We start from the raw sequence: 23,798 nt of genomic DNA on the forward strand, positions 1-23,798 counted from the left end.
ATCTTTATATTATAAAAATGATATATATAAATAAATAATACATTATATTACTTGTGAATAATAAATGATACCTTATTTTGAATTATACTTTATTTAAACTATACGTAATTAATAAATTATACATGTATATAGACTAACAGTAGCCTATATATAAACTATTGTTTAAATATTGTTTTATTTTATTATATATTTATTATATTTCAATATTATGCATGTAGCTCATGTGTGCATACTTAATGTGTGCTATTTAATTATACATAAAAATACATAAGTATTATGCATTGTGTATTGTACCTGTGGCTTTTGATATTTTTTTAGCGTGACAGAGCCCATCTCTGGTCGTGGACCTGCAGCATGAGGGAAAAACAGCCCCACGCGCCTCAGCAACAGTAACGTAGTTTGGTGTGCGCGGGCACGGAACCACTGAGATTGAGGGAGCGCGCAACTCAACGCCAGCTGTCCTCTGAGGGGAACCCTAACCGCCCCTCCCCAAAAGACATGTCTGCAACCGCGAAGAACACAGAATTTTGAGTCATTTATTCTTCAGGCGACAAGGACCTGCTCATAAATTCACTCGCTTCGATACTACAGCTTTGGTATCACCTTTACACAGCGACAGCCCGGCAGCACAGCAACGCCCATAGCAACGGCACTGCGCATCCTCATTCTGTTTCTTTGACCCAGCAACACCGGCCGCCCTCCACCATCAACCAACCTGTTTTTCAACGACCTTCTAAACGCTGGATCCATATCACACACTTGTGTTTTTCTTTTTATCGCAAAGGACGATGGACGCGCCGTGTGCGGTTATTCTCTCATCAGTCAAAGGTGCATACCCGTATGAAACACCATGCGCTTATGTTTATCAATGCATTGCATATTATTGTTCTATTGTGGGTACTGCTTTTGTACGCAGAATAATTTAATTATTGAAACTGTTGTGGATTATGAATAATGTGACCAGTGTGATCTATATAGCATTGGCACAGACCGAGATGCATGCGGTTCATCGTCTTGTTTTCGTTATTCCTGAGTGCGGGGTGCGGTGCTGCAGATTCTGTGTTACACTGATGCGACTCTGCGTCGGTTGCAATCATTTAGTACATCGGCAAATAATACATAATGCAAAAAAAAAAAAAAAAAAAATGTTTCATTGATTCAGCAGATTTTACGTTTTTTTCATATGATATGTTTAGTCTACAATGTTTTGGATATTTTATTTTAATTACGAATCATTTCACTAAATATTTTATTTTATTGATACGTGTAATCAGTTTTGATTTTGCAGCGTGGTCTGCATTGCATTAACATTACACCTTATCTAAATGGGTCGCCATGGCAAAAACCATGGCTGAAAACAGGCTTTAGGGGACACTATGTGGGTAAACAACATTACATTTTTATCAACAACCATTACAATCACTCAGCCTTCAGTTGACTGTAGGCTCTATTTTAAAGAATTTTTCCATGAATGCATAAAAATCCATTTCACAGAATGTCAAACCAGTGCACGGATGGACTGAATTTAACAAAGTGACCTCAGTAATCTTGTGTTTTTGTTTGTTTATACATGGAAGGAACAGACAAAGAAAGAGAGAAAAAGATGTGGTGTGTAGTAAAGAATAAAGAGATTGCGGAGAATGTAGAGAAAAAAAATGAGGACAGAGGTAAAAACAAAACAGAGCCACACATGATGGATTAAAAGATTATGAATAGAGGCCAAGAGATAATGATTGTTTTACTACAGGAGAGGAGGGTAAATGCTATGCCAGCTGGTCAGCAGTTTTTGCTGTGGAAAAATCACAATAAAATATTAAACAATTACAATCTAACCTTCATATTTTGATTGATAACATATATCAAATATCTATGGGATAATATATGTAATATCCTAATTTTTCCTCTCTTTTTACTTCAGTCACTCCTCATTCTGAAAGCCCTTCCTTCAGCTGAAACACTGAGGGATCATCCTCCCTTCAACTCACCTGTAAGTTCTGGACTATCAAGGACCTGGCAGCGGCACGGGAGCTCCGCCCACCACACCCTCTAAATGAGGGACAAGGCCACTCAGGTGAGACATTTATGCTGTTTATGCTATGCATACATAACACATACATACAATAAATAAACAAAATTATACCATAAAGAGAGAAAGAGCAGACTTGTAGTTTACGAATTTCCATTTACACACACGCACATACATAATTGTTTTTTTTTTTTAACACAAGCACCCTGGGATAGTTTTCTACTTATAGGGTGAAAAACTTCCATAATTTCCCTTAATATAAAAAACATGCAAAAATTCTAACAAAAAATTACAATGATAGTTTATAGTTACTGTGATTATGCTGCAAAAAAAAAAAAGAACAGAATGCCCATGAACCAAATGTTCTTGAGACCATACAATAGCTTTCTGTAGGAAAAAAAGAAAGAAAGAAATCTTCCCCTTCCTTGAGCCAATTTATGAATGAATCAGTCAATGCTTTAATTGTTTGGTCCAGTCTCTGTTTTCCCTTATCCTCTCACTTTTCTCCTTGTCAGACCCCTAGGGCCTGGGTAGATGAGCGGAGGAGAGGTTCTCATAAGCGATCGGCTTCCTGCGGCAGCACTGACCAGCTGAAAGAGGTGAGACATCTAGAGCTGATCCAGTGTTCCTCATCCTTCACCTTTTTTTTATGTACTATGCTATTCATCATCTCTGTTTTGACTTCTTTTAGATCGCAAAATTGCGACAACAGCTCCAGCGGAGCAAACGCAGCAGCCGTCACCGCCGGGACAAAGACCGCAAGTCACCCTTTAATGGCAACCATACCATCATCCAGTCACAGGTGGGTATCATCGCATCCAAGCAGCCACCATTTGTGCTTGTGTGTGAATAATGGGGTGCTCTTGTACATCATTAACAAAAACCTCCATAACCTGGACTAGTATATGCTGCAGAATTGAAGTAGGCCAGACGTCTGGAGGATTTAATAGCGCCCCACTTTACTGCATATCTGTCCCAATTTTGAGGCTTCTCTGGCCCTTGGAAACCAGGGGACAGGATTGTCCCAAAGGATAGTGGCTGGTTTTAGAGTAGATTACAAGTGTCCTCTTCCAGCCTTTGGATGAATAAGTCAACACATTGTATTTCTATGCATTCGCATTTTTATAACAATTGTGCAATTAAATATACATGACTCCTTAGCAGTGTACAACAACCTAGCATGCAAATGAGCTCCCTGAGTAGAAGGCATTGTATTTTTTGTTCACTTGAAGGAATATTCCAAGTTAAGCTCAATCATCAGCATTTGTGTTGTAATGCTGATTACCACAAACAATTATTTAGACTTAGTTAAGAATCAAGGTTATGGTGAGGTATTTACAGTGGAAGTGAATGGAGGCAGTTTTTGAAGGATTTAAAAGAGGAAATATGAATCTTATCATTTTATTTTTTAAAAAGCACTTGCATTAAAGGTGAATATTTACCGTTGCTCAACCAGTTTCACAGGTGAAATAAGAATCTGCACGGTTAAGAATTTCACATAATGTATGAGCAGTATTTTGTGCAATATTAAACTAATAATGTGTTTTAAGTGTTTTTTTTTTTGCGGGTGAAATTTCTCTAATGTGACTGCACATTAATTATTCTATTAGAACTTGTGTATTATTTTAGCTGTAAAAATATTTTTTACAGTCCTTTTAGGGTTGAGATTTTCTAGGCATTATATTTTCATTGTGACAAGGTAAAATGAAATAAAATGTAAAATGTTAGTGAGCAATTTTTTCCACACTAAAGTCATGTAAGCGGCCATTTACACGGAACACGTTTTTGCTTTGAAAACCAAAGCGCTGTGTTTTTAGAACACCTTTTAATGCGTGAGATGCTGCAAAAGACACAAGATGCAAACGCAATGGTCAAACGCGTCCATCTTCATCCTTACGTAGAAAAACAATGGAAAAGTAGCGCAGTAGAATGGAAAAACACATTCTTCGTTAACATGCATACATTTACTCATTTCTGAGAAATGCGACAAACAGAGAAAGGAAAATAGGCAAAAGTTTGGCAATCCAAAACCATAATGGAGAAGGTCATGAGAGCATGAAGAAAAGCTCTTACATCACACCATACTCAAAATAAGTACCCTCAAGCTCAGCGGTAATGGGCTCTCAATGGTAATGCTCTCTGTAGTCAGTGGTTTGTGTATAATGATGGAGATTTTTGGCAGTGGAGAGACTGTAGAGATTGTGTATGTGTGGGCTCAGTGCGTGTGGGAGTCGTTCTATAACAGGATTACACAGAAGGCTGGTTTCCTCTGCAGGGGCAATGTTTGTGTACTCGACACACATACCCATACACACATTTCTAAGGAAGAATTGTTCCTTTTCCTCTTTTTCACTCTCAGTCTCAGATGCCAAAAACCATCCTGATTCCCATCCCCATCTCTAAGTCTACACCTCCCAGATTTCGGAACAGCATAGAGGGGCTCAACCAGGAGATTGAACGCATCATCATACGGGACACTGTGGAACGAGATGAGATCATAGTAGTGAGTGCATCTCAACCATAACTATTTTTTCAACAACTATAGAGTAAGATTTCTGAAATGGAAACCAGGCACTTTTCCCAGTTAAGTGGTCAAAATATCTAAATATGCATATCTATGAATTTAAAAAAATGTGTACATACATACCTACAATAAATTTTTGTATGTTTTTTAAATTGTGCGTGGGTTCCATATACTATTATTATAATGAATGATTATGATGCTTGTGGGTCAAACTGGTTCTAATATAGTTCACATTATGAAAAATAGCAAATAGCAAACAGATCAAAACAGTATTATTGCACAAATTATGACTTTAAAAAAACATTATAAGAATGAAAACAAAATAGACATGAGAACATATGATAAATAAAACTATAGTTTAAAAATTTTGTAACTGTATTTAATATTTACATTTTCACTAAATGTATATACTGTATACAGTAATTACAACTTTTTAACTTCTCAAATGTTATTTTATGTTGGTGCTTTTGGAAACAGATCTTTCCTATCTCTAAAACTTTTTTAATTAGTATTTATTCATATCAAGGTGACATTATTCTACACACCCTTCCACCATTGATCATTAAAAGGAAATTTGAAAATGCAAAAAATTTAAAATTATTAACAAATTACTACAACAGACCACGAATAACCCCAAAAGCTTGATTATTTCTGCAGCAATAATACAGACTTGTTAAATACCACTGTACTAATATATGTCTGTATTATGTAGCATGCATTGCCTAAATCAAAAATGTTCATCAGCTGGAATATTGAGTGATATTATTTCAAATTGATGTCTGTAATTTTGACAGAAAATAATTATTATATTTACTTGCTTAACAAACAATCATGTAAACACTGTTAATGAGTACTGAAGTGAAAAAGGGAGAGAATTAAATTTTAAAGCATCCATGTGAAAAAAAAATATTCATGGGATATATCATAAATCTAATCAGCAGTGCAGACCACAAATAAACAGTATATGTTGTTGTCGTTTTTATTTATTATTATTATTTTTTTTTCGTATAGTTAAAGTGGAATACAAAGCATATAATAATCAGAAGGAACTAAATGCAGGAGATTAAAAAGAGCTCCTGCCATGGATATTTATGTTGTACCCAGTCACATTAAAATACTAAGCATTATGTTATTCTCCTGGTGTGTGAAAATAGAACATGAAGGAAAATGTGCATCTCAGTACTTCTCCTAACGAAAAAAAAAATGCGGTATCCTCTTTAGAAAAAAGGTGTATAGGGATCTATAACAAAGCTTATCAGTGCATAATCAATACTAATGTAATTTTTGGTGGAATACAAAATAATTACTTTTGTCTTACTTTTGTCTTAATTAATCACATGTGCGAATGTGTTTTAGCCACAGGAAGTTCCTGATGGGCACCGTGCGCCCCCTCCTATCCCCCAGCGCAGCAGCAGCACACGCAGTATTGACACACAGACGCCCTCCAACGGCGCGCTCGGCAGTAACCGTAGCAACAGCAGCAGCCGGGCTGACTCTGTCTCGCCCTCGTACCTCAGTATCCTTAACGACACAGTCGGAAGCAGCCCGCTCGATGACACGCTCAATGAGAGCAAAGAAAGAGGTCAGAAGCACACGCATCATCATCATCATCATCACACAATAACCTAAAATCAAACTATTTGAATCATAAATATTCCTTTTTCTGTCTTAGACCTGGGACCTTGGTCCCCTCTGCCCAAATATGCTTCCTCTCCAAAGCCCAACAACAGCTATATGTTTAAACGTGAGCCTCCGGAGGGCTGTGAGAGAGTTAAAGCTTTTGAAGAAATCCAGTAAGTAACCGTTTTGTAGACATTTGGCCTGTCTGCTTACACATGAATAAAGTCTAAAATAGGGTTGAAAACTCTAAAATTAAATCAGTGTTGCTTCATTTTCAACACAGATTCAGTTGAAATTGAAGAAACAACACAGCTATTTAAAAATGTGCGATTTTGTTATTTTCAAAAAATGCAAAAATCAAATAAATAAACATAAGATATGAAATAAATTCAAATCAATCTAGAAATAAATTATATTTAAGAAAATGAGGTCACAGGGTTGTCGATTCAGCCTAAATTAAGCTATAATTACAGTAATTACGGACTAGCTAGTTTTGTAGTCACTCATAAAATTTCCCATAAATTAAAAGCAAATATTTGTTTGATCATGTTTCTTGTAATGGAAGACAATTTTCACCATGCTTTGGTAAATCATAATTTATGACATTAAAAGTCTAAATTATAACATACTAAATCATAAATATGAAATGAAAGTCAAAATTATGACATAATAAGACATAATTATTATATAAAAGTCAAAATGATGAGGTTGCCAATTAATCATCATCATAATTATGATTAGTCATAGTTGTGACAAAAAAGTCTAAATTGTGATAAAAAAATTCAACTTTTTGTCATAATTGACTTTTATCTCAATGTAAATTTGAATGTATCTCATAATTATTACTTTTTATCACGTTTTTATGTTATAATTTAGTTTTTATCTCATTTATTTTTTAATTTCATATTTATGACTTAGTATGTCATAATTATGATTTATCAAAGCCTGTTTTTTTTTCTTACTGTATGTGGCTGAACGCTGTAACGGAGCTGAATGGTTGAGCTTGATGAATATAATAAATATTGCAATCTGTGTACAACAGACGTTTAAAGATTGAATAAAAGAACCATTTAGATGAGACCTTGGACTGAAAAAAGTAATGGTATACCCATTTTTACCCCATGCGTGGAAAATGTCAAGACTTGGTTATTTTGTAATAAAGGGTTCCTCACATTAAAATTAAATGTGGGGGATTTAACTTATGCCAGGAACATTCATGTTCTTATCAGTATGAAAGATACATTCTCACGAAAGAGCCATGACCTGGTCTTTCTATCTTTTGTTCCAGGCCAAGGCCTCTCCAGGAGATTCCTCCATATCTCTGTCCAGACAGAAACAAGGTGAACTTCATTCCCAAGAGCGGCTCTGCTTTCTGCCTGGTGAGCATTTTGAAGCCTCTGCTGCCCACCCAGGAGCTGAACTTCCGTAGCGGGGTGGGATACCGCAGCATGTCCCCCTCCTTGGTGCCTCTGGGTGGTGTTGCGGTAAGGAGCCTGTCCCCCTCCATGGGTCCCGTTCTGTCTCGTGGACGTCAGTCACCATGTCTCCCACGACATCTTGAGGAGCCAGAGGGTTAAAACTCAACACAAGAACATTTTTCCCACACTCCTGTATCGTCTGATAGAGTCAGAGCTTTGTTAGGATTTTAAGAACCGGTTCTGAACAACTCCGAGCAATATCAGTCTGAAACTTGAACATGAGTTTTTTGTTTTGTTTTTTTGCTATCTAAGGGTAATGGTATTACCGTACTTGTAAAAGGAGGATTGAAAGGTTTTCTAGATGGTGTATGTATATAGATGAAACAATTTTAGTATTGCACTGCTTTTTACTTTCTCAACGAGTTATTGTATTTTACCATAAAGCCTTTGAATTTTCTTATGTATAGCTGCATCTTTTAACCTACACAAAAGTTTGGAATAATTAAGATGTTTTTGAAATAAGTTTTTTATGCTCACCAGCAATATTGTGAAATATTATTACAGTTTAAAATAAATGTTTCCTGTTTTAATCTATTTTAAAATGTAATTTATTCCTTTGATGTCTAAGCTGAATTTTTCAGATAAAATACTGATTTGGTGCTCTGGAAACATTTTTGATTACTGTCGACGTTGAAAACTGTTTTTGTGGAAATCGTCATACATGACCATTCAAAAATGCTGGTTAAGTAAGATTTTAAATTAATAATAATACTTTTATTTAGCAAGGATGCATTAAATCTATCAAAAGTGACACTGAATAAATTTCTAATGGTACAAAAGAAGAAGAAAATTAATTAAATTCATTGAAGAATCCTGATAACAATTTATCATGATTTCCATAAAAATATTAAGCAAAAACTGTTACCAGCACCAATAATAATAATAAGAAATCAGCATATTCTAATGATTTCTAGACAATCACGTGACACTGAAGACTGGCAGAAAAGGGCACTGAAAATTTAGCTTTAGGATTTTTTCTTTTTCTTTTTTTTACACATTAAAAGTACTTTAAATTGTAATATTATTTCACAATATTACTGTTTTTACTCTATTTTTAAGTGCAACAGTGAGCATAAAACACTGCTTTGAAAAACATTCAGAATCTTAATCGTGCCAAACTTTTGACCTGTAGTGTAAATGTGATTTGATTTACTAGAGAAATTAGGTTTTAGGTCACAGTTTTGCTTGCTTATAGTTTACATGCAGTTTGAAAAGTGCTGGAGGAACAACCAGAAATGTTGTAGCAGATTTGAGGAGGACTAACAAATGTGCCTGACTCCCACCTGTCTGTAGGACCCCATTTGCTTACAGTCTTTTTTCTAACATTGTCTGACCCTGCATCCCTTAAATGTATAGAGCCCTTCCCCATATACATAACCTGTATGTGCTTAATGTGATTTGCTGGTGAGAGGAGGTTTTGATGGTACACGAGCAGCCTGAACGCAAATTAGGAGGAGACATCGATCAAATCTACTGGACAGGATTATGATATTATGAAATAAAAGGTGTCATTGCTGTAATTATAATTGTGTGAAGGAAAATCTGAATTTACTGGATATGAAATAATAACAGTGAGAGAAAAGGGATGCAAATAATTTCAGAGGGAGGCATGGCTTTAGCTAATAGTGAACTGAAAATGTACTGATTTGAACTGTAGCATCTTTATACTGTGAAATATGTCATCAATCATACCGTAAATCTTCCTTTCTTCCAAAAAGAAAAAAAAAGTTGAAAGAAAATGGGCAGTCCTGAACAAAATGTATGTAATTGCCTTAATACTGATTTGAAATTGAGATGCGTGTAAATTAGACAGGTGCCTGTTTTCAGGGTAAAATTGGATGTTTTTTTGTTTTTTTTTTGCCATATGAGAACTGATTATATTGACCAATCATGAGAAAAATAACAAACAGAAACAGAATTCTATTCATATTTATTTGCTCTCAGATACAAGATCTCAGTCCAGTTTCCTTCGATTAAAGTGTACATCATTTAACTGAAACAAAAGGCAAAGTTGCATAAATTAAACAAGTGAAAGCAGCTGTGAATGGTGTGGTGTACATTCTTTTTCTTTCAAAGTAAAAAAAAAAAAAAAAAAAAAAAGACAAGTGATACAATAACATCTTAACATGTAGTTCCAAACACAACATTTCTCTAATACATAAAGTGACACTTCAAAATGTTAAACCACTCAAATACAAAATATGAAATCCTGTGTGAAATGTACAGACTCTTCAGCTAGAAAGAGCTATTCAGACTAACAAACATGTCTATGCTTAAAACAGACAACATCCATTCTAGAACAATCCGAGATTGAACTCGGAGACAATTTAGTGCATTTCTTTAATGCAAAAAAAAAAAAACTTTGGTCATAATTTCATAGTCACTCCTGATGAGTCCAAATATGAAAATCTGGCGAAAAAAATGTAACGTTTTCTAGAGCAGGATAATTAAGTAATTCTGTACTAAAGGTGACATGAAATAAAATCACATACAAAACCATTTTCACAAACGCATTCCAGTGTATTGCATCACAGTGTGACAGTGAGGATCATTTGGGAGAAGTTATTTCTCTGAGTGAGAGTGCTTCAGTATTTTTTTCACTAAAAAAAACAAGATGCATCACTTTTGATCAGTTTCATTAAAATGTGACGACCTCATTCCAACCAAACTAATGGCACAGCACACGACTTGCATATGTAGTTTACAGTAACACTTTTATATCGATAAATAATTTCATTTATTTTATCATTTAGGGTTAAACTAATCCAGTGAAAGAGACTCCAAAAATATTTGTCGTTATTTACACGCAACTTCACACATTTTGGGTCTTGATTAAAAATACAGTCTATAATCTATAATAGATGTTATAAATCTGTAACCTTGTTTCTGGACTTTAAAACTCACACAGATATACACACACACTTACACAGGTTTATTTATTTTTTTGGTCCTAGGCAAAACAACCCCCCACATACGAGATGGGCAAACTCTCACCTTCACATCCCTTTAAACATGTAAACTTCAGAAAGTAACAGATACTTTACTCTCAGGTAACAACACTACTGTGATAAAGAGATGAAGTCTTCAATATTTTACCCTTCGGTGTCCTGACCTAATGAACATACAGTAAATTCACGCACACAATAAGGAATGGAGAAAAGAGTCAAATTCCCATATCTCACAAACCCACCAGTGTTGGACATGGATAGAGATTTCTAGATGCTTTCTTGGCTCAGGTTGAAGGGTTTCAGGAGAGGTAGTGTTCCAGCTCCGAATGAAGGCTTGGGATATGCACTCCTTTCCAGCAAAGAATATTTGGGAAGCGATCAGCTCCATACCATCCTTCACTCAGACAGGAAAAAGGCTGCGTTGTGACAAGCACAACCTCACCTTTGCAACACAAGATTACTCGTGATCAGTAAAGCCATATTTACAACTGAAACATGGAGCACTGTATGATTAGACACATGAATGGATCTAATATTCAAAATACATTAAAACTGGAATTCACACATACAACGTGCTTCTATGATGAGCATATTTTTCATTTTTAAACTCAAATTCCATATAATTTTTTTTTATGTATATATATATATATATATATATATATATATATATATATAACACAGTCCAAAGGTCAAAAAAAATAAAAACAAACACACACAAACATATAAAAATAAAAATAAAAACACACACTCAAAAGGTCAAACACAGGAATAACAAACACAGGGAATATATATGTGTGTGTGTATATATATATATATATATATATATATATTATTATTTTGAGCTTTTTTTTTTTTGGTCTATGATAAATATATACAAACTCACAAAAACTCACCTCAGGCATTGAGGAACTCCTGATCACTGCGCCCAATAGCATCTGGGTTGGACAGAGGGTCCAGATCTGCAAAGAGGTTAAACCAGGCAGACATGTCCCTGGACCTTCCTTTAGGTGCTAAAAAGACACAGAGAGACGAATCACAACAGAAACTGAGATTGTCCATATCCATCTGTAATCTTTGACATATAATTTTTGTCATATAAAACTCCCACCACTATTGGTAGAAGAGTTTGGACTATTCTGGGTAGACTGTCCTCCACTGGAAGGTGGCTGGAGCGGCAGGGCTTGAAACACAGGTGGAGTCGCCCATCCTGAATAACAGAAAGAGAATGAATATGAACATCAAATTGACTGCACTGAATATTAGTATAGCACAACGAAACTGTGCTGTGCATTCCTCCAACCAGTAGAGGGCCAACCTGTGGTACTGAGGCTATGGTCCAGTAGTTGTGATGGCAGGAAGCCAGTGGGTGTGTCTGCTGTTCCTGCTTGTGGTGAAGTGGAAGCAACAGGAGCAAGAGGGGCCTCAAAACAGCCGAAAGCATCCTGCCATGCCTTACTGAACTCACTAGCACCACCCGCAGCCCCAGGACTCAGCAGATCCTGCAGGAAGGCCAGGTCACCTCTCTCTCCCTCCTCTTCTTTCACCCCAGCAGAGTCTAAAGCCTCAGACAACAGATCCCTGCCTACTAATAAAAATAAGAATGATAATGATTTACACTGCAAAAAGTGAATTGCTCCCTCAGTACTGTTGTCTTGTTTTCTTGTTTTATGCCATCTCATGTTATTTTGCTTATCAATAAAATGCATCTTGGTTTTAGAATAAGTTATTTGTACTGGAAAACGACAAAAATATGGAGGAAGAAAACTTTCTGCAGTGTAGTAGAAGTGGCAGTAAAAAGGATCAGAGAGAGGCTTCAAGAAACACATGGTTGCATAATTAAAACATAAACAGCATAAACAGAAACAGAAATATTAGCTCATCAGCAACAAAAAGCAAATCAGGGTCAATTTAAGTTTAAAAAAATATGAAAAAGAAATCCCCAAAATCTTCCAGGAGCACATAAAAATCAAACATAGCATAAAAAGATGGGGAAAAAGAAAGTAACCTTGAGGAAAGTACAGTTTTTAGAAATGCTTTTAACAAGTTTTACAGAGACAGGGTCAGAAACACCAGGAGAGTTTTACAGTGGAGAAGGGAACCTAAAAGAGCTGTATGCATAAAAAGTTTCTGAATAATTCTTGTGGAACCCAAGACTGATAGATCAAGGTGTTAAAGCACATCTGAAGGGGGGTTTAAGATTGATTTTAGAGAGTAAGAACAGGCTCTAAGGGAGCCCTGGGCATTGAAGAGATGCCCAGTCAAGCATTTATACCTATTTTAGATGGAAGACTGCTTGGTAAGGCATCTTGCTTTTCCTCATGCGAGACGCCTACACCCCACTGAATAGGCATTGAGGCCTCCTGCGGTATCTGAGGCTGCATAACGGACATGGATGGGAGTAGGGTTGGGGTCAAGGTTGGAGTTAGAGAAGGGATCGGGCCAGGCTCAGGGGTCAATAATAGGAGGTCGTCATCTGTGCTAACTCCACCAATGGGGCCTAACTGTTCATTCAACTCTGCAGTACAGGGCCGAAAGATGAGAAGATGAGAGATACAAAAAGGCAATCTGTAAATAAAAGCTGCTCAAACACACTAGGAGTTGCTCCAACTATACAAAAAAGTTGATTAGTTCTATCTAAAAAAACAATGTTTAAAAAAATTCCTTGCCAACATTTGAAAGTGTCTTATGACCTACATTTTCCAATTCATTACATTCTTGTATGCTTATGTAAGTACGTTGACTAAATTAGCAATGACTACTCATTAGTAGCAATGAGTTGTGGTGCAAGGCCTAGTATGAACACACACATATGCGCACACACAAAACTTACCAGAGTCCAGACTAGCACACAAAGAACTTTCTGATCCTCTACTCTGTCCATCTACTGCACGAGTAGAAACTGATAACAACAGAAAGATAGAGCATCTTTTTAAGAAACATGAGTCAGTAGACAATCGTTAGGCAATCCTAGTAGCTGGACTGGGTGTGTTCCCAAAATGTGCTTTAAAAGCTGAACATACCAGTATCGGATGATTCACCCAGCTGCTCATCTTCAAGTGAAACAAGACTGAAACATAAACATACAAACACCAAATTAAACTGATAGACACACTGATGCATGACTAAATGGATGCAGTTTTCTAAGATGAGAAGAGATGATTCACATGACTATGACACAGTATCAGATTTACAAAACACCCTGAATTAGATCTAAACTGACATATTGGAGTGAGTCACTGTGATATTTCTAGGAAGTAAGTGAGGGTCTAAGGGTCGATACAGTATCGTACAACAGCATGTCACAGATGGCACAGAGATAAATTCACTGTTTCATTTTCCACAGCCTAAACAGGAAATGACAGTGGAACTTTAAACAGCGTTTCCTTCACTAGCAGGAGTTTCTAATAGAATTGCAATGTTCCACTCACAGATCAGTAACCAGAGCCTTCAAAGAGGCCACTCGCCTGAAGACAGAGACAAAGGGGTTTTTAGGGAATGAGGAAAGAGAGTGAATGAGAGATCTGACAATGAGAGGCAAGCAGGGCGCCTTCAAGTGGAAAGATACGTTTTGTTGATGAAAAAGAATGAATAAGGGAGAAAAATGAGACTGCTAGATTTGTCTGTGTGAGATTCACTGACCACGGGATGTATATTGCACACATACATAAAGAACAAGCTGAAAATGGCTGGTTCATGGTCAAACCATGCCTACTGTATGTCTAACTGTGTTCTCACTTGTCTGGATGCGTCTTCTTGTCCTCGTCTTTGCTGTCCTCTGCTGCTTGTGCGGAGACAATCTGGTCCAGTGGGTCCCTCAGTTCCTGTAATGAATCAAATGTAGTCAAATGAGAACTTAAATCTCATGACAAGTTTACTTTTTGGCATTTGTGCATGGACACCTACTTTGAGGGTAGTGAACTGGTAGGGTACATATCCTTTGAAGGCCTCATGGATGCCAGACATCACATGTGCAGTCTTCTCCCAGTACTGTAAAAGCGTTGTCTACAGAAAAACAATAAAGGATGAGAAAAGGTTTCAGAAATAAGAGTGAAGCAGGTATAATAAACAATAACAGGTGGAAGGATTTTTACCTGGTAAGTACATAAGGAATGTGAAAGCATGTTGCAGCGACTGGCACCCAGTATATCCACTTTCTGACACACGTCATTCTTAAGCTTATCAAAATGCACTTTTGTTCCTCTAACCTGGGCCTGAACCTGTTCGCAAACACACACATATAGCAGACAATCGAACCTCTATGTATACAGATGCTAGTCCCCCCTCTGACTGCTCGCTTTGCTTAATCTGACCTTGCGAAATTTCTCCAGTTGTTTATAAGTATCTGGGTCCAGTTCCTGTGAGACATCCTTCATCCAGAGCAAAGCTCCGCGGTACTCAGTCCGTGCTTTCTCCATCCGGCTCACGGTCAGCAGAGAGTCTGCGATGGCTCTCCTCCGGAATGTCTCCACTTCCTGTTCGAAACGATGGAGAGGGGGACACAGAGCCAACCTGGACATGACAGAAGAGAAATTGTTGCCAATGACTTAATCATTAATTACAGATGATTGTTGAGGGAGAGTAGCATGCAAGTTACATCCAAGATTATGGGCTTCCTAATTAGAGAGCCTTTAGTGTGAAACTAGTGATTTTCAATAACAAAAAGGTAGGTTGCATGATCAACTGTCTAATAAGGCTTGTCTCAGGTTCTGCTGACCCTGAACGAACTGCTCAGTTTTTGAATGACTAGTTGATTAATAAACCATCATGACAATTCCCTAACAGAGATGTATTAAATGATGACATATGCACATGGTTGAGTGCCTACCTTTGCTTGGCAGAACAGCAGAGAGCTTTACTGGTGGCGTCCATCATACTGCCTGCTTTTGTTTTATCATGCTCTGCCTGGAAGCGCAAGAACAGTCCGAGCTCATTCTCCTCTTGAGAGAGGTCTGAAGAAAGGGGGCAAAAACAGGGTTATTACCACAACAGTGACTTATAGCATTAGAAACAATAAGTGGCTTGATTATATGTGCTGAAAGCTATCAATTATGAGAACCACAAACACACAAGAGTTATGCTTAAATTTGACTTTTGTCTCAATAACAGTATTCATCATGGAAACTAAGAATATGTATGCGACTGCATGCAAAGGCTTTCAAAACAAGCTGAACAAGACTCTTTGTGTTTGCGCACACACAGAATGTTCCTCACTCACGTGTAATTCTTTGCTGGTATTTCTCGATCACTTTCAGAAGTTCTGTGCAAGTGCTCTGGACTGACCGGAAAAACTGGAGGAAACAGAACACACATTATCATTAACAAATGCATTTAATAATTAATCATTTTGGTTTTTGATTACAAAAGCAGCCTTTTTGATTTTGTTGCAACACACCAAAATATCTCTGATACTTTCATTTCCTTTAGAATTTATATATTTAGATGGAACATTTGTTTACCCAAACAACATCTCCAAAAAAAGCAGAAAAAAGCAGACACATTAGAACACAAAACAAATTGCCTTTCCAGTCTCGCTGTCATGGCAACAAAGGATGATAAGTCCCTGACAGTCGAGCAAGCGAGCAGGAGAATGTGAACTTGTCCTCTACATGAAAGAAGTAACTCACAGAAATGACAAATAATATATATGACTCATTCTGGTTGCGCTGCCTTTGTTCAAGAGAGAGATTCAAGAGCTTTTGAGAGCCAAATATAGGAATAGGGCTTATTTCCAGCATTTAATAGTGGGATGAAAACACTGGGCTATAGAAAATATTTTAGAACTTGCATTCTAAAACCTTCATATTAGCAGTAGCCACACAACCATTCATAAGTTTGGGGTCAGTAATTTGTTATACTTTTATTCAGCCAGGAAGCATTAAATGAATCAAAGGTTATAGCAAAGACATTCACAATGTTATATTATTTAAAATAAACGCTGTTCTTTTGAACTCTCAAATCAATGAATCTTGAAAAAAAAGTCCACAAAAATATTAATCAGCAAAACTGTTTTCATCAATGATCATAACAAATGATAGTTATGATATGCAGAAAATCAGCAAGTAACAGCTACTGAAAATTCAAACTACATTTTAAAATCTATTAAAATCTATGAAATTTTAAAATATATTAATATAGAAAATAGTTATGTTAAATTGAAATAATATTTCATAATCTTACTGGTTTTACTGTATTTTTTATTAAATAAATGCAGCCTTGGTGAACACAAGAGTCAAAGCTGAAAATCGTACCGAACCCAAACTTTTGAGTGGTAGTGTAGGTGGTAATTTAACAAATGCTGTCACCCAAAGTGACCTGCATTATACTTATTACAGGGCACAGAGGTGATAGTTCATGTCTCACACCAGCAACCTTCTGATTATCAGCCTTAAGCCTTCGCAACTACTGTATTTAAGCAGGTCTGTAAAGAAAGTATTTAAATAATCATAGTCTGGGGATACAAATTCTATTTCAGGAAAGTGACCAAAATTATTGGTGAAATCTTATCACTGGGGTCATTTTTGTATTAATACAGTATATTCATGTGCATTAAATTGAATATGGCATCCAGCCAGACTAAGCTCCATGTGTGGTGATGAAGGTGTGACCCTTGCAGGTGAGGTCTGCATTCAGGTTACTGTTTAACTCATGCTGCACAAACATGCAAGAACAACACCCTCAGGAACCAGGTTTGTACAACTGCCTCTCCTAAATAAACACTGTTATTGAATTAACCAATATAAAATTCCGTCTTTTCGCACCATAAGGATGATGCATTACTGTTTTCATGTTAAGAGGAAACAAAGCTTTGTTTCCAAACAGTCTAAAAGCCAATTCATATGATCATAATGGCAGCTGTGGCCCAAAGGAGAATGAACATGGATACACCTGTTCAGTAAGCAAGCAGCCGGGGGGCTTACGGTGGCCTGTCTTCTGCTCTCCTCCAACACTGGAAACCGTCTAATGACCAGTAAACCAGGATATGCTTAAGTGTAACAGCCCGAGGCAGGGCAAGATTAGACAAGCACACATAAACAAACACACCGATACTTCCTTAAACCGTGAGTGGTCTATGGATTTTCATTAGGTCTTGATTCCAAGTAATCAGCTACTTTCTTTTATAAAAGCTAACTATTAACCAAATGTCAACTAATTTAATGCAGATGATCTCTCACACATACAACCACCCAAATACAACACTTCCAGGCTTTGTATTTGACTTCCAGAGTTTCCCTGCGTCGGTGCTTTTCATGTCGTGTTTCACATTAAAATAAATCCAGGTTCAATAAAATCACTGTTTATGTATTCAGATCCTGAAACCTGGAGTTTAACATCAAACGAAACAGAGGCTTGGGCTACTAATGCCCCAAATACTTAAAGGGAAAGTTCACCCAAAAATTATTTTTCTGTCATCACTCACTCCCCTTCATGTTATTCCAAACCTACAAGTCAAAAGTCATACAGGTTTGGAATGACATGAGATTGAGATGACAGAATTATATTTTTTTTTTGGAGAGCTATGGTAAAAAATGTGGGACAAAATGTCCCTGTAGTAAATTTCTCTGTTTGTTTTATCTGTTATTTCATAATATTTCTTGTAGGTCTGTCTACATCATAGTCAATAAATAAAAATGCTGAAAGACATTGCAAAAAGTGTGGTCTCAGGACACATATTTCAGTGCTATCTGTCGAATTTATGCATGATACTGTTATAAAAACAAATACTTGATATCATTTAAGCAAATAAATTAATCACTTTGGGTATCATATGGTAGTAAAAATATGTCCTCATACAAAGTACAAAGGTATTCTACTGTCCAAAAGTTTAGGGCTAGTAAGACTTTTTATTTATTCTCACCAGGCTGCAGTTATTTGACCAAAAATATAGAAAAACAACAATATTGTGAAATACTATTACAATTTAAAATACATGTTTTTATTTTATTATTTTAATATATAAAAAAATTTGATTTGGTGCTCAAGTAACATTTCTTATTATTTCTTATTATCAATGTTGAAAACAGTTGAAAACTAAATCTGCTGTGGGCTGCTGTGAAACAACAGACATACAGACTCATAGGGAATGCGCTCTCTGATTACGTTAAGAGAGAACGAGAGAAGGAAGCACAGTTGAGTGTGTGTGTGCACATAAGAGAAAGGCAGTCAAGACAGAGACAGTGATAGGGCCATTTGGACTGGATGTCTGTAAACAGTGGTAACATCAAGCACAGTTGATCAAAGTACAGCATCATCGAGAGCTCAATTCATCTCCTCTCTTCCCTGTCATCATGTGACAGTACTCCATTAACCTCCCTTCATCTCATTCAGTCATTTCTCTGTCATTGTCAGGCTAACACACATCAAATGAAAAAAAAAGGATATGCTTTCAAATGTTAAAATACAGAATGAGTCATACACAGTCACTGAAAGAAAAACCCGCCCCAGTGACGTTACAGTTTCACCTACAGCTGCATTCAAAGAGGTAATTTTACTACATTTAAAAGGGTGCTCATACCTCCAATTTGGCATCAAGGTCTGCGTCAGAGGCCACCACATGCTCATCTTCCTTCTTCCCTGTGGCCTTGATCAGAGCCTGCTTGGTCTTCCAGAACTTCTTCTGCATCCGGGCCATGACCGAGCTGTCCTCCCCCAGAACTGCTCGGCCACTGAACATATCACTGGAGAACCTGGAAGAACATGCCATGTTCTTCAGACATTGATATTTTTTTAAATTCGTAATTTAAAACAAGGAGGGGTAACATTCATGGGACAAAGTCAAGATACAAACCCATAGCTGTCCATCTTCTTAACGAGTGTGGCTTAAATCTGCAAATAGGATATAAATTTGTATAATGCCTTTGGTCACAAGAACTACTACTTCTTATTTGTTTATTTTAAGATATTCATATATTTATTAAGCAAGAAAGCATTAAATTGATCTTTTATAATGTCACAAATGATTATTTCAAATATTTCAACCATAATTAGATTTTATTTCAATAAATCAAAGACATGACTTCTGCATAACTGTTTGTAACATTGATAATAATAATAATAAATGTTTCTTGAGCACCAAATCTGCAAAAATAATGATTTCTGAAGGACACTGAAAACAGGTGTAATGATGCTGAAAATTAATAAATGACATATAAATATATTAAAATAGACTAAGCTGTATCTAAACTGTAATACAGATTTACTGTATTTATCAAATACCTGCAGTTTTGGTGAGCATCAAAGAAATTTTACAAAACCAAAATGTATGTTTACAAAAAATAATAATAATGACAAAAAAAGAGAGGACATTTTACTACTTACTAGCGATGGCATTTAGCAGACACTGAAATAGAAATTTATGAAATTATTTCAGACTTAAACATTAGGTGTTGCTGGACAATTTAAATGAATTATAAATAAATCTGGGCTTTGAGGAAATTCAGTGTTGATACAAAATGAGTGGAAGGCCCTTTGCAAACTGCTGTGTTTTTTCTCTTTAGACAAAACATCTTATATCTCACAAAAACACACACATCTCTCACAATAACAAAAACAAAAAAAAAATCAAACACACCGCATCGAGCAAAAAAATAAATAAATAAAATCGCAAAAGTCAAAAGAAACACCTGTCCTGACATTTATTCGACTTATCACTAGTGTTTAAGTGAGTGGAAAGTGTTTAAATAATCGCAAAAGTGGTTTGACAAATTTGTCACTAAATACACCATACATAAACAGTACACTTTCCACACACACACACACACACACACACACACACACACAAAAAACTCAGATATGTTAAAATCTAGCGTTTGAGAGCTGACGCTGTTCTCTGATCGCACCTTCCTCGCCATCCTTCCAACTCATCTCGGGTCTGGTTACAATGTTGCAAGCAGCCTGCTCGCTTCCATCACACTTGCTTGTATTTTTCCAAGCATTTTTGTACACAACTGCTACATTGTTTTTGGTAAATAGACTGAACTATGTATTCATAGTGCATACAGGACTCTTTACAAAGACAAACGACTAAATATTGTAAAAAGGAAGAGTTACCGAATTCCAAACAAGACAAGGAGTCATCGAGCTCGCGCTGCGTTTCCCTATAATAACAATAACCCTTTTAACTTAGAACACGAATGTGACATGGTGACTTCAGTCTGCAGTTCGAACCCGCCACAGTACGGGTCCCGGTAAATTACAGTTTGCATTCATTAATTATGAGTGTATATATTTTAATTGTTATTTGGGCATCGCATTTCCTTACCCGCTGACGTTGCCTTGAGCACCGATAGGAACGTTCACGCACGTCACTCCCGTGAGCCGCGAGACAGCGAGAGCGCATGCGCAAGAACAGTCGGCCCCAGGCACAAGCTGATAGTTCTCAATGAATTGAGGAAAAAACTAATATCTTGTTGTTATAATGTTTAAGTTAGAGTATATCAGCTAAGTGAAACTGCGCCTATGGAGAATTAAACAGAACAAAATGTATTGTAGGACTACATAGCATACAAAAGGCCTACAATATATAGCTTGAGGAGTCCTTTTGTGGTTGTATTACTCTTTTGTAAATTGCTTTGAATAAAAGTTACAGCTAAAAGGATTCATGTAAATACACAACATAGTAGGCTACAATAACCCTGCTGATCTTAGCCAGTCTTCCAGCATGGTCAGACTGGTCTGTTTTCTGGTTTTAGTAGAAGTAGCATAGTTTTTTTTTTTTTTTTTTTTTTTGCAGCTGCCAAGCAGGTAAACACCAGTTTTACCCATCTTTAAGTTTAGTCTGACATCAGATGTTTCTTTTCCATCAGAGGCGGGCTACAGTACAGATGAATGCATAGGCCTACAGATAGAATATTTAGCTACTATATTACAACACAATTCACTTTGAATTGTTATTCACTTTATGTAACAAAACTGAGGATGACAACTTGCTGGTTTTAGCTGGTCTCCCAGCAAGGTCAGACTGCTTGTTTCAGTATAGTTTTAGGTTTTTAGCTGGTCAGGCTGGGAGTGCAGCTGCCCACCAGCAGCTAAACACCAGATTTACCCATCTTTTATAAATGCTTATTTTCCAGCAAAAGCAGTTCAACACAATGCATCATTTAGAATAATTAATATAATAGAATTCACTTGTAAAGTTCAGTTCATTTTAAAACTTTTGACATTTTTTTTAAATATCTATTTTTTTTTTAAATAAATAGACATTTATGCCCAAAAGATGGCGCCACTGACAAAGTGAAACCAATGATGCCGTTCATCTCAAATGTGTGTACCTTCATAACAGTAACTCAGTGGGTACATACAACTTAAGTCTTTTGTTGTATAAAAGGAACGAGATTAAATGTGTGCTACAGCAAGAACATGTTAAAGACATAAATAAAAAAGAACAACAATTTAATATAATTCATTTAAAAGTTCAAAGTAAAAAAAATTGTTTAGATCGATTCAGATTTGAGATGATTGAGGTGCCCCATAGTGTGTATTGTAGCTTAAGACTCGTTACATAACATCTGATATAATAAATAACTCAGGAAGCTGTGGTTGTGCTTGGTACACTCAGTCTCACGCTATCAGTATGAAAAAAAAAAGTATTTTCACATATATGCATTCACATCCACACCCAGTTTGATGTACACAGACTTACTCATACACAGACGGGCACATGCCAACACCACACCCCTGCCACAACCACAAATCTTTTACCTCAAGACCCTCGTTTACAACCATGTGGCCTTACCTTGGTTGAAACGAGACATAGACTGCTTCAGAGGAGTCAAATCAACTAGCAGGAAACATTCAGAGATGAACAACAAACTCAAGCACACCTGGATAAGCAGACAAACATCTGTTCACTGAAGTCTGTCGGACCTCTGAGACACATTGAGAGTGGAAACCTCAAGTGTGTTTGTGTGTTTACTCTATAATAAATATTACTCTATTTTTATCAGTCAAGTTTTTTTTAGCCTCCAGCTGGTGGGGACAATGGATGACTTGGTCCTTCCTCAGTCACAACACTGATCTGCAACTTATGGTGATATAACTCGTTACTGACAAAGGTTCAAGTCAGATCATTGTATATTGCATTGTAATCCCTTTTAACGAGTCTGGTGAGACAGAATGAACACATAATCAATCAGATTAATCTTATCAGTCAATTAGAGCTAAAAGCAGATTTAATTCCAAAGTAGCTCCATTGTATTTGCCAGACATCACTAAACCATGCATTTCATTAAGCACATTATAATATACATTGTTTCTTGTCAATTTTAAGTTGCTTTGGCTAATATTGTCTGTCCAATGACTAAATGTGAATGTAAGCTCATTGTGCAAGTTGTGTTTCCAGTCACAAAGGTGAAAACTGCTGCCATTTATAAGGGAGGGGCCCTTTCAATATCACTCACATAGGAGTGGTTCATGATCAGTAGCCTAACACTTGTCTGGAAAGATAGGAGGAGACACTTTATGATACCTGCTAAACCAAATGAAGGGCAAAAATGAGTTAAACGTCTGTTAAGGAAATTACCCCACCCCAACATACAAAATGTGCCAGTGTTGTTCATGTGTGGCCTTTAGAGTGTTTACTTACATTTGTTAGTAAGTGTGTTGGTTATTTAAAGGAGTATATCACTTCCAGAATGGAAATTCTGTCATCATTTACTCACCTTCCACTTGTTCCAAACCTATATGAGATTTTTTCTTCTGTTGAAGAAAGAAGTATTTTTTCCTACTATGGAAGTCAATGGTGCCCATCAACTGTTCAGATACTAACATTTTTCAAAATATCTTCTTCTGTGTTCTACATAACAAAGAAACTAATATATGTTTGGAAAAAGTAGAGGGAGAGTAAATGATGACAGGATTTTCATTATGGAAGTGAACTACTCCTTTAACATGCAGCACCCCACCCCCAATAACATATATACACACAGAGCAGTGGATGTTCTTCTACAAAGGATGCAAATGACAGACAGGAGGGTTCCATATCAGTCCTCAGATCAGCCCGTCTAATCCTCTCAAAGACCTGCAACACAATTCAGCCCCATTCAGCGTGTCAGAGTCAGATTTCTAGCCAGACAGAGTAGACTAAAATTTTAAAGGAATTAGGAATAGTTCAGCCAAAAATGACTCCCCCTCATGAATGTATGTTATCTTGCAATTTGTATGGCTTATTTTCCCCTGCAGAACACAAATGAAGATGTTCTGAAAAA

At 36.5% G+C, this 23,798-nt stretch overlaps 2 protein-coding genes across 9 annotated transcripts; one reads left to right on the forward strand and one right to left on the reverse strand.

The window, feature by feature from the left end:
* Positions 1-401: 401 nt before the first annotated feature.
* Positions 402-8,197, forward strand: LOC109086018 (protein FAM117B-like). Its single transcript, XM_042757929.1, has 8 exons — positions 402-828; positions 1,919-2,071; positions 2,542-2,625; positions 2,718-2,828; positions 4,386-4,529; positions 5,907-6,132; positions 6,223-6,343; positions 7,459-8,197. The coding sequence occupies exons 2-8, from the start codon at positions 2,051-2,053 to the stop codon at positions 7,745-7,747; spliced, it is 996 nt and encodes a 331-aa protein (XP_042613863.1). The 5' UTR covers positions 402-828; positions 1,919-2,050; the 3' UTR covers positions 7,748-8,197.
* A 1,364-nt stretch (positions 8,198-9,561) lies between these two features.
* LOC109086024 (islet cell autoantigen 1-like protein) lies at positions 9,562-20,973 on the reverse strand. 8 transcript variants are annotated; one of them, XM_042757922.1, is made up of 18 exons: positions 20,855-20,870; positions 20,644-20,690; positions 19,912-19,933; positions 19,382-19,419; positions 19,109-19,280; positions 15,812-15,884; positions 15,422-15,545; positions 14,907-15,105; positions 14,688-14,813; positions 14,500-14,598; positions 14,332-14,417; positions 13,617-13,663; positions 13,427-13,495; positions 12,869-13,111; positions 11,912-12,181; positions 11,705-11,803; positions 11,490-11,606; positions 9,562-11,038 (listed from the first exon to the last, which is right to left on the reverse strand). In XM_042757922.1, exons 4-17 carry the CDS (start codon positions 19,393-19,395, stop codon positions 11,491-11,493), a joined length of 1,737 nt encoding a protein of 578 aa, XP_042613856.1. In that variant the 5' UTR covers positions 19,396-19,419; positions 19,912-19,933; positions 20,644-20,690; positions 20,855-20,870; the 3' UTR covers positions 9,562-11,038; position 11,490. The 8 variants fall into 8 exon arrangements, with proteins under 8 accessions (XP_042613856.1, XP_042613854.1, XP_042613855.1 ...); XM_042757920.1 differs by lacking the exon at positions 20,644-20,690 and having other exon boundaries at positions 20,855-20,959; XM_042757921.1 differs by lacking the exon at positions 20,855-20,870 and having other exon boundaries at positions 20,644-20,848.
* Positions 20,974-23,798: the final 2,825 nt, after the last annotated feature.

The sequence above is a fragment of the Cyprinus carpio genome, chromosome A6 (genome assembly GCF_018340385.1).
Source record: "Cyprinus carpio isolate SPL01 chromosome A6, ASM1834038v1, whole genome shotgun sequence".
NCBI classification, from domain to species: domain Eukaryota; kingdom Metazoa; phylum Chordata; class Actinopteri; order Cypriniformes; family Cyprinidae; genus Cyprinus; species Cyprinus carpio.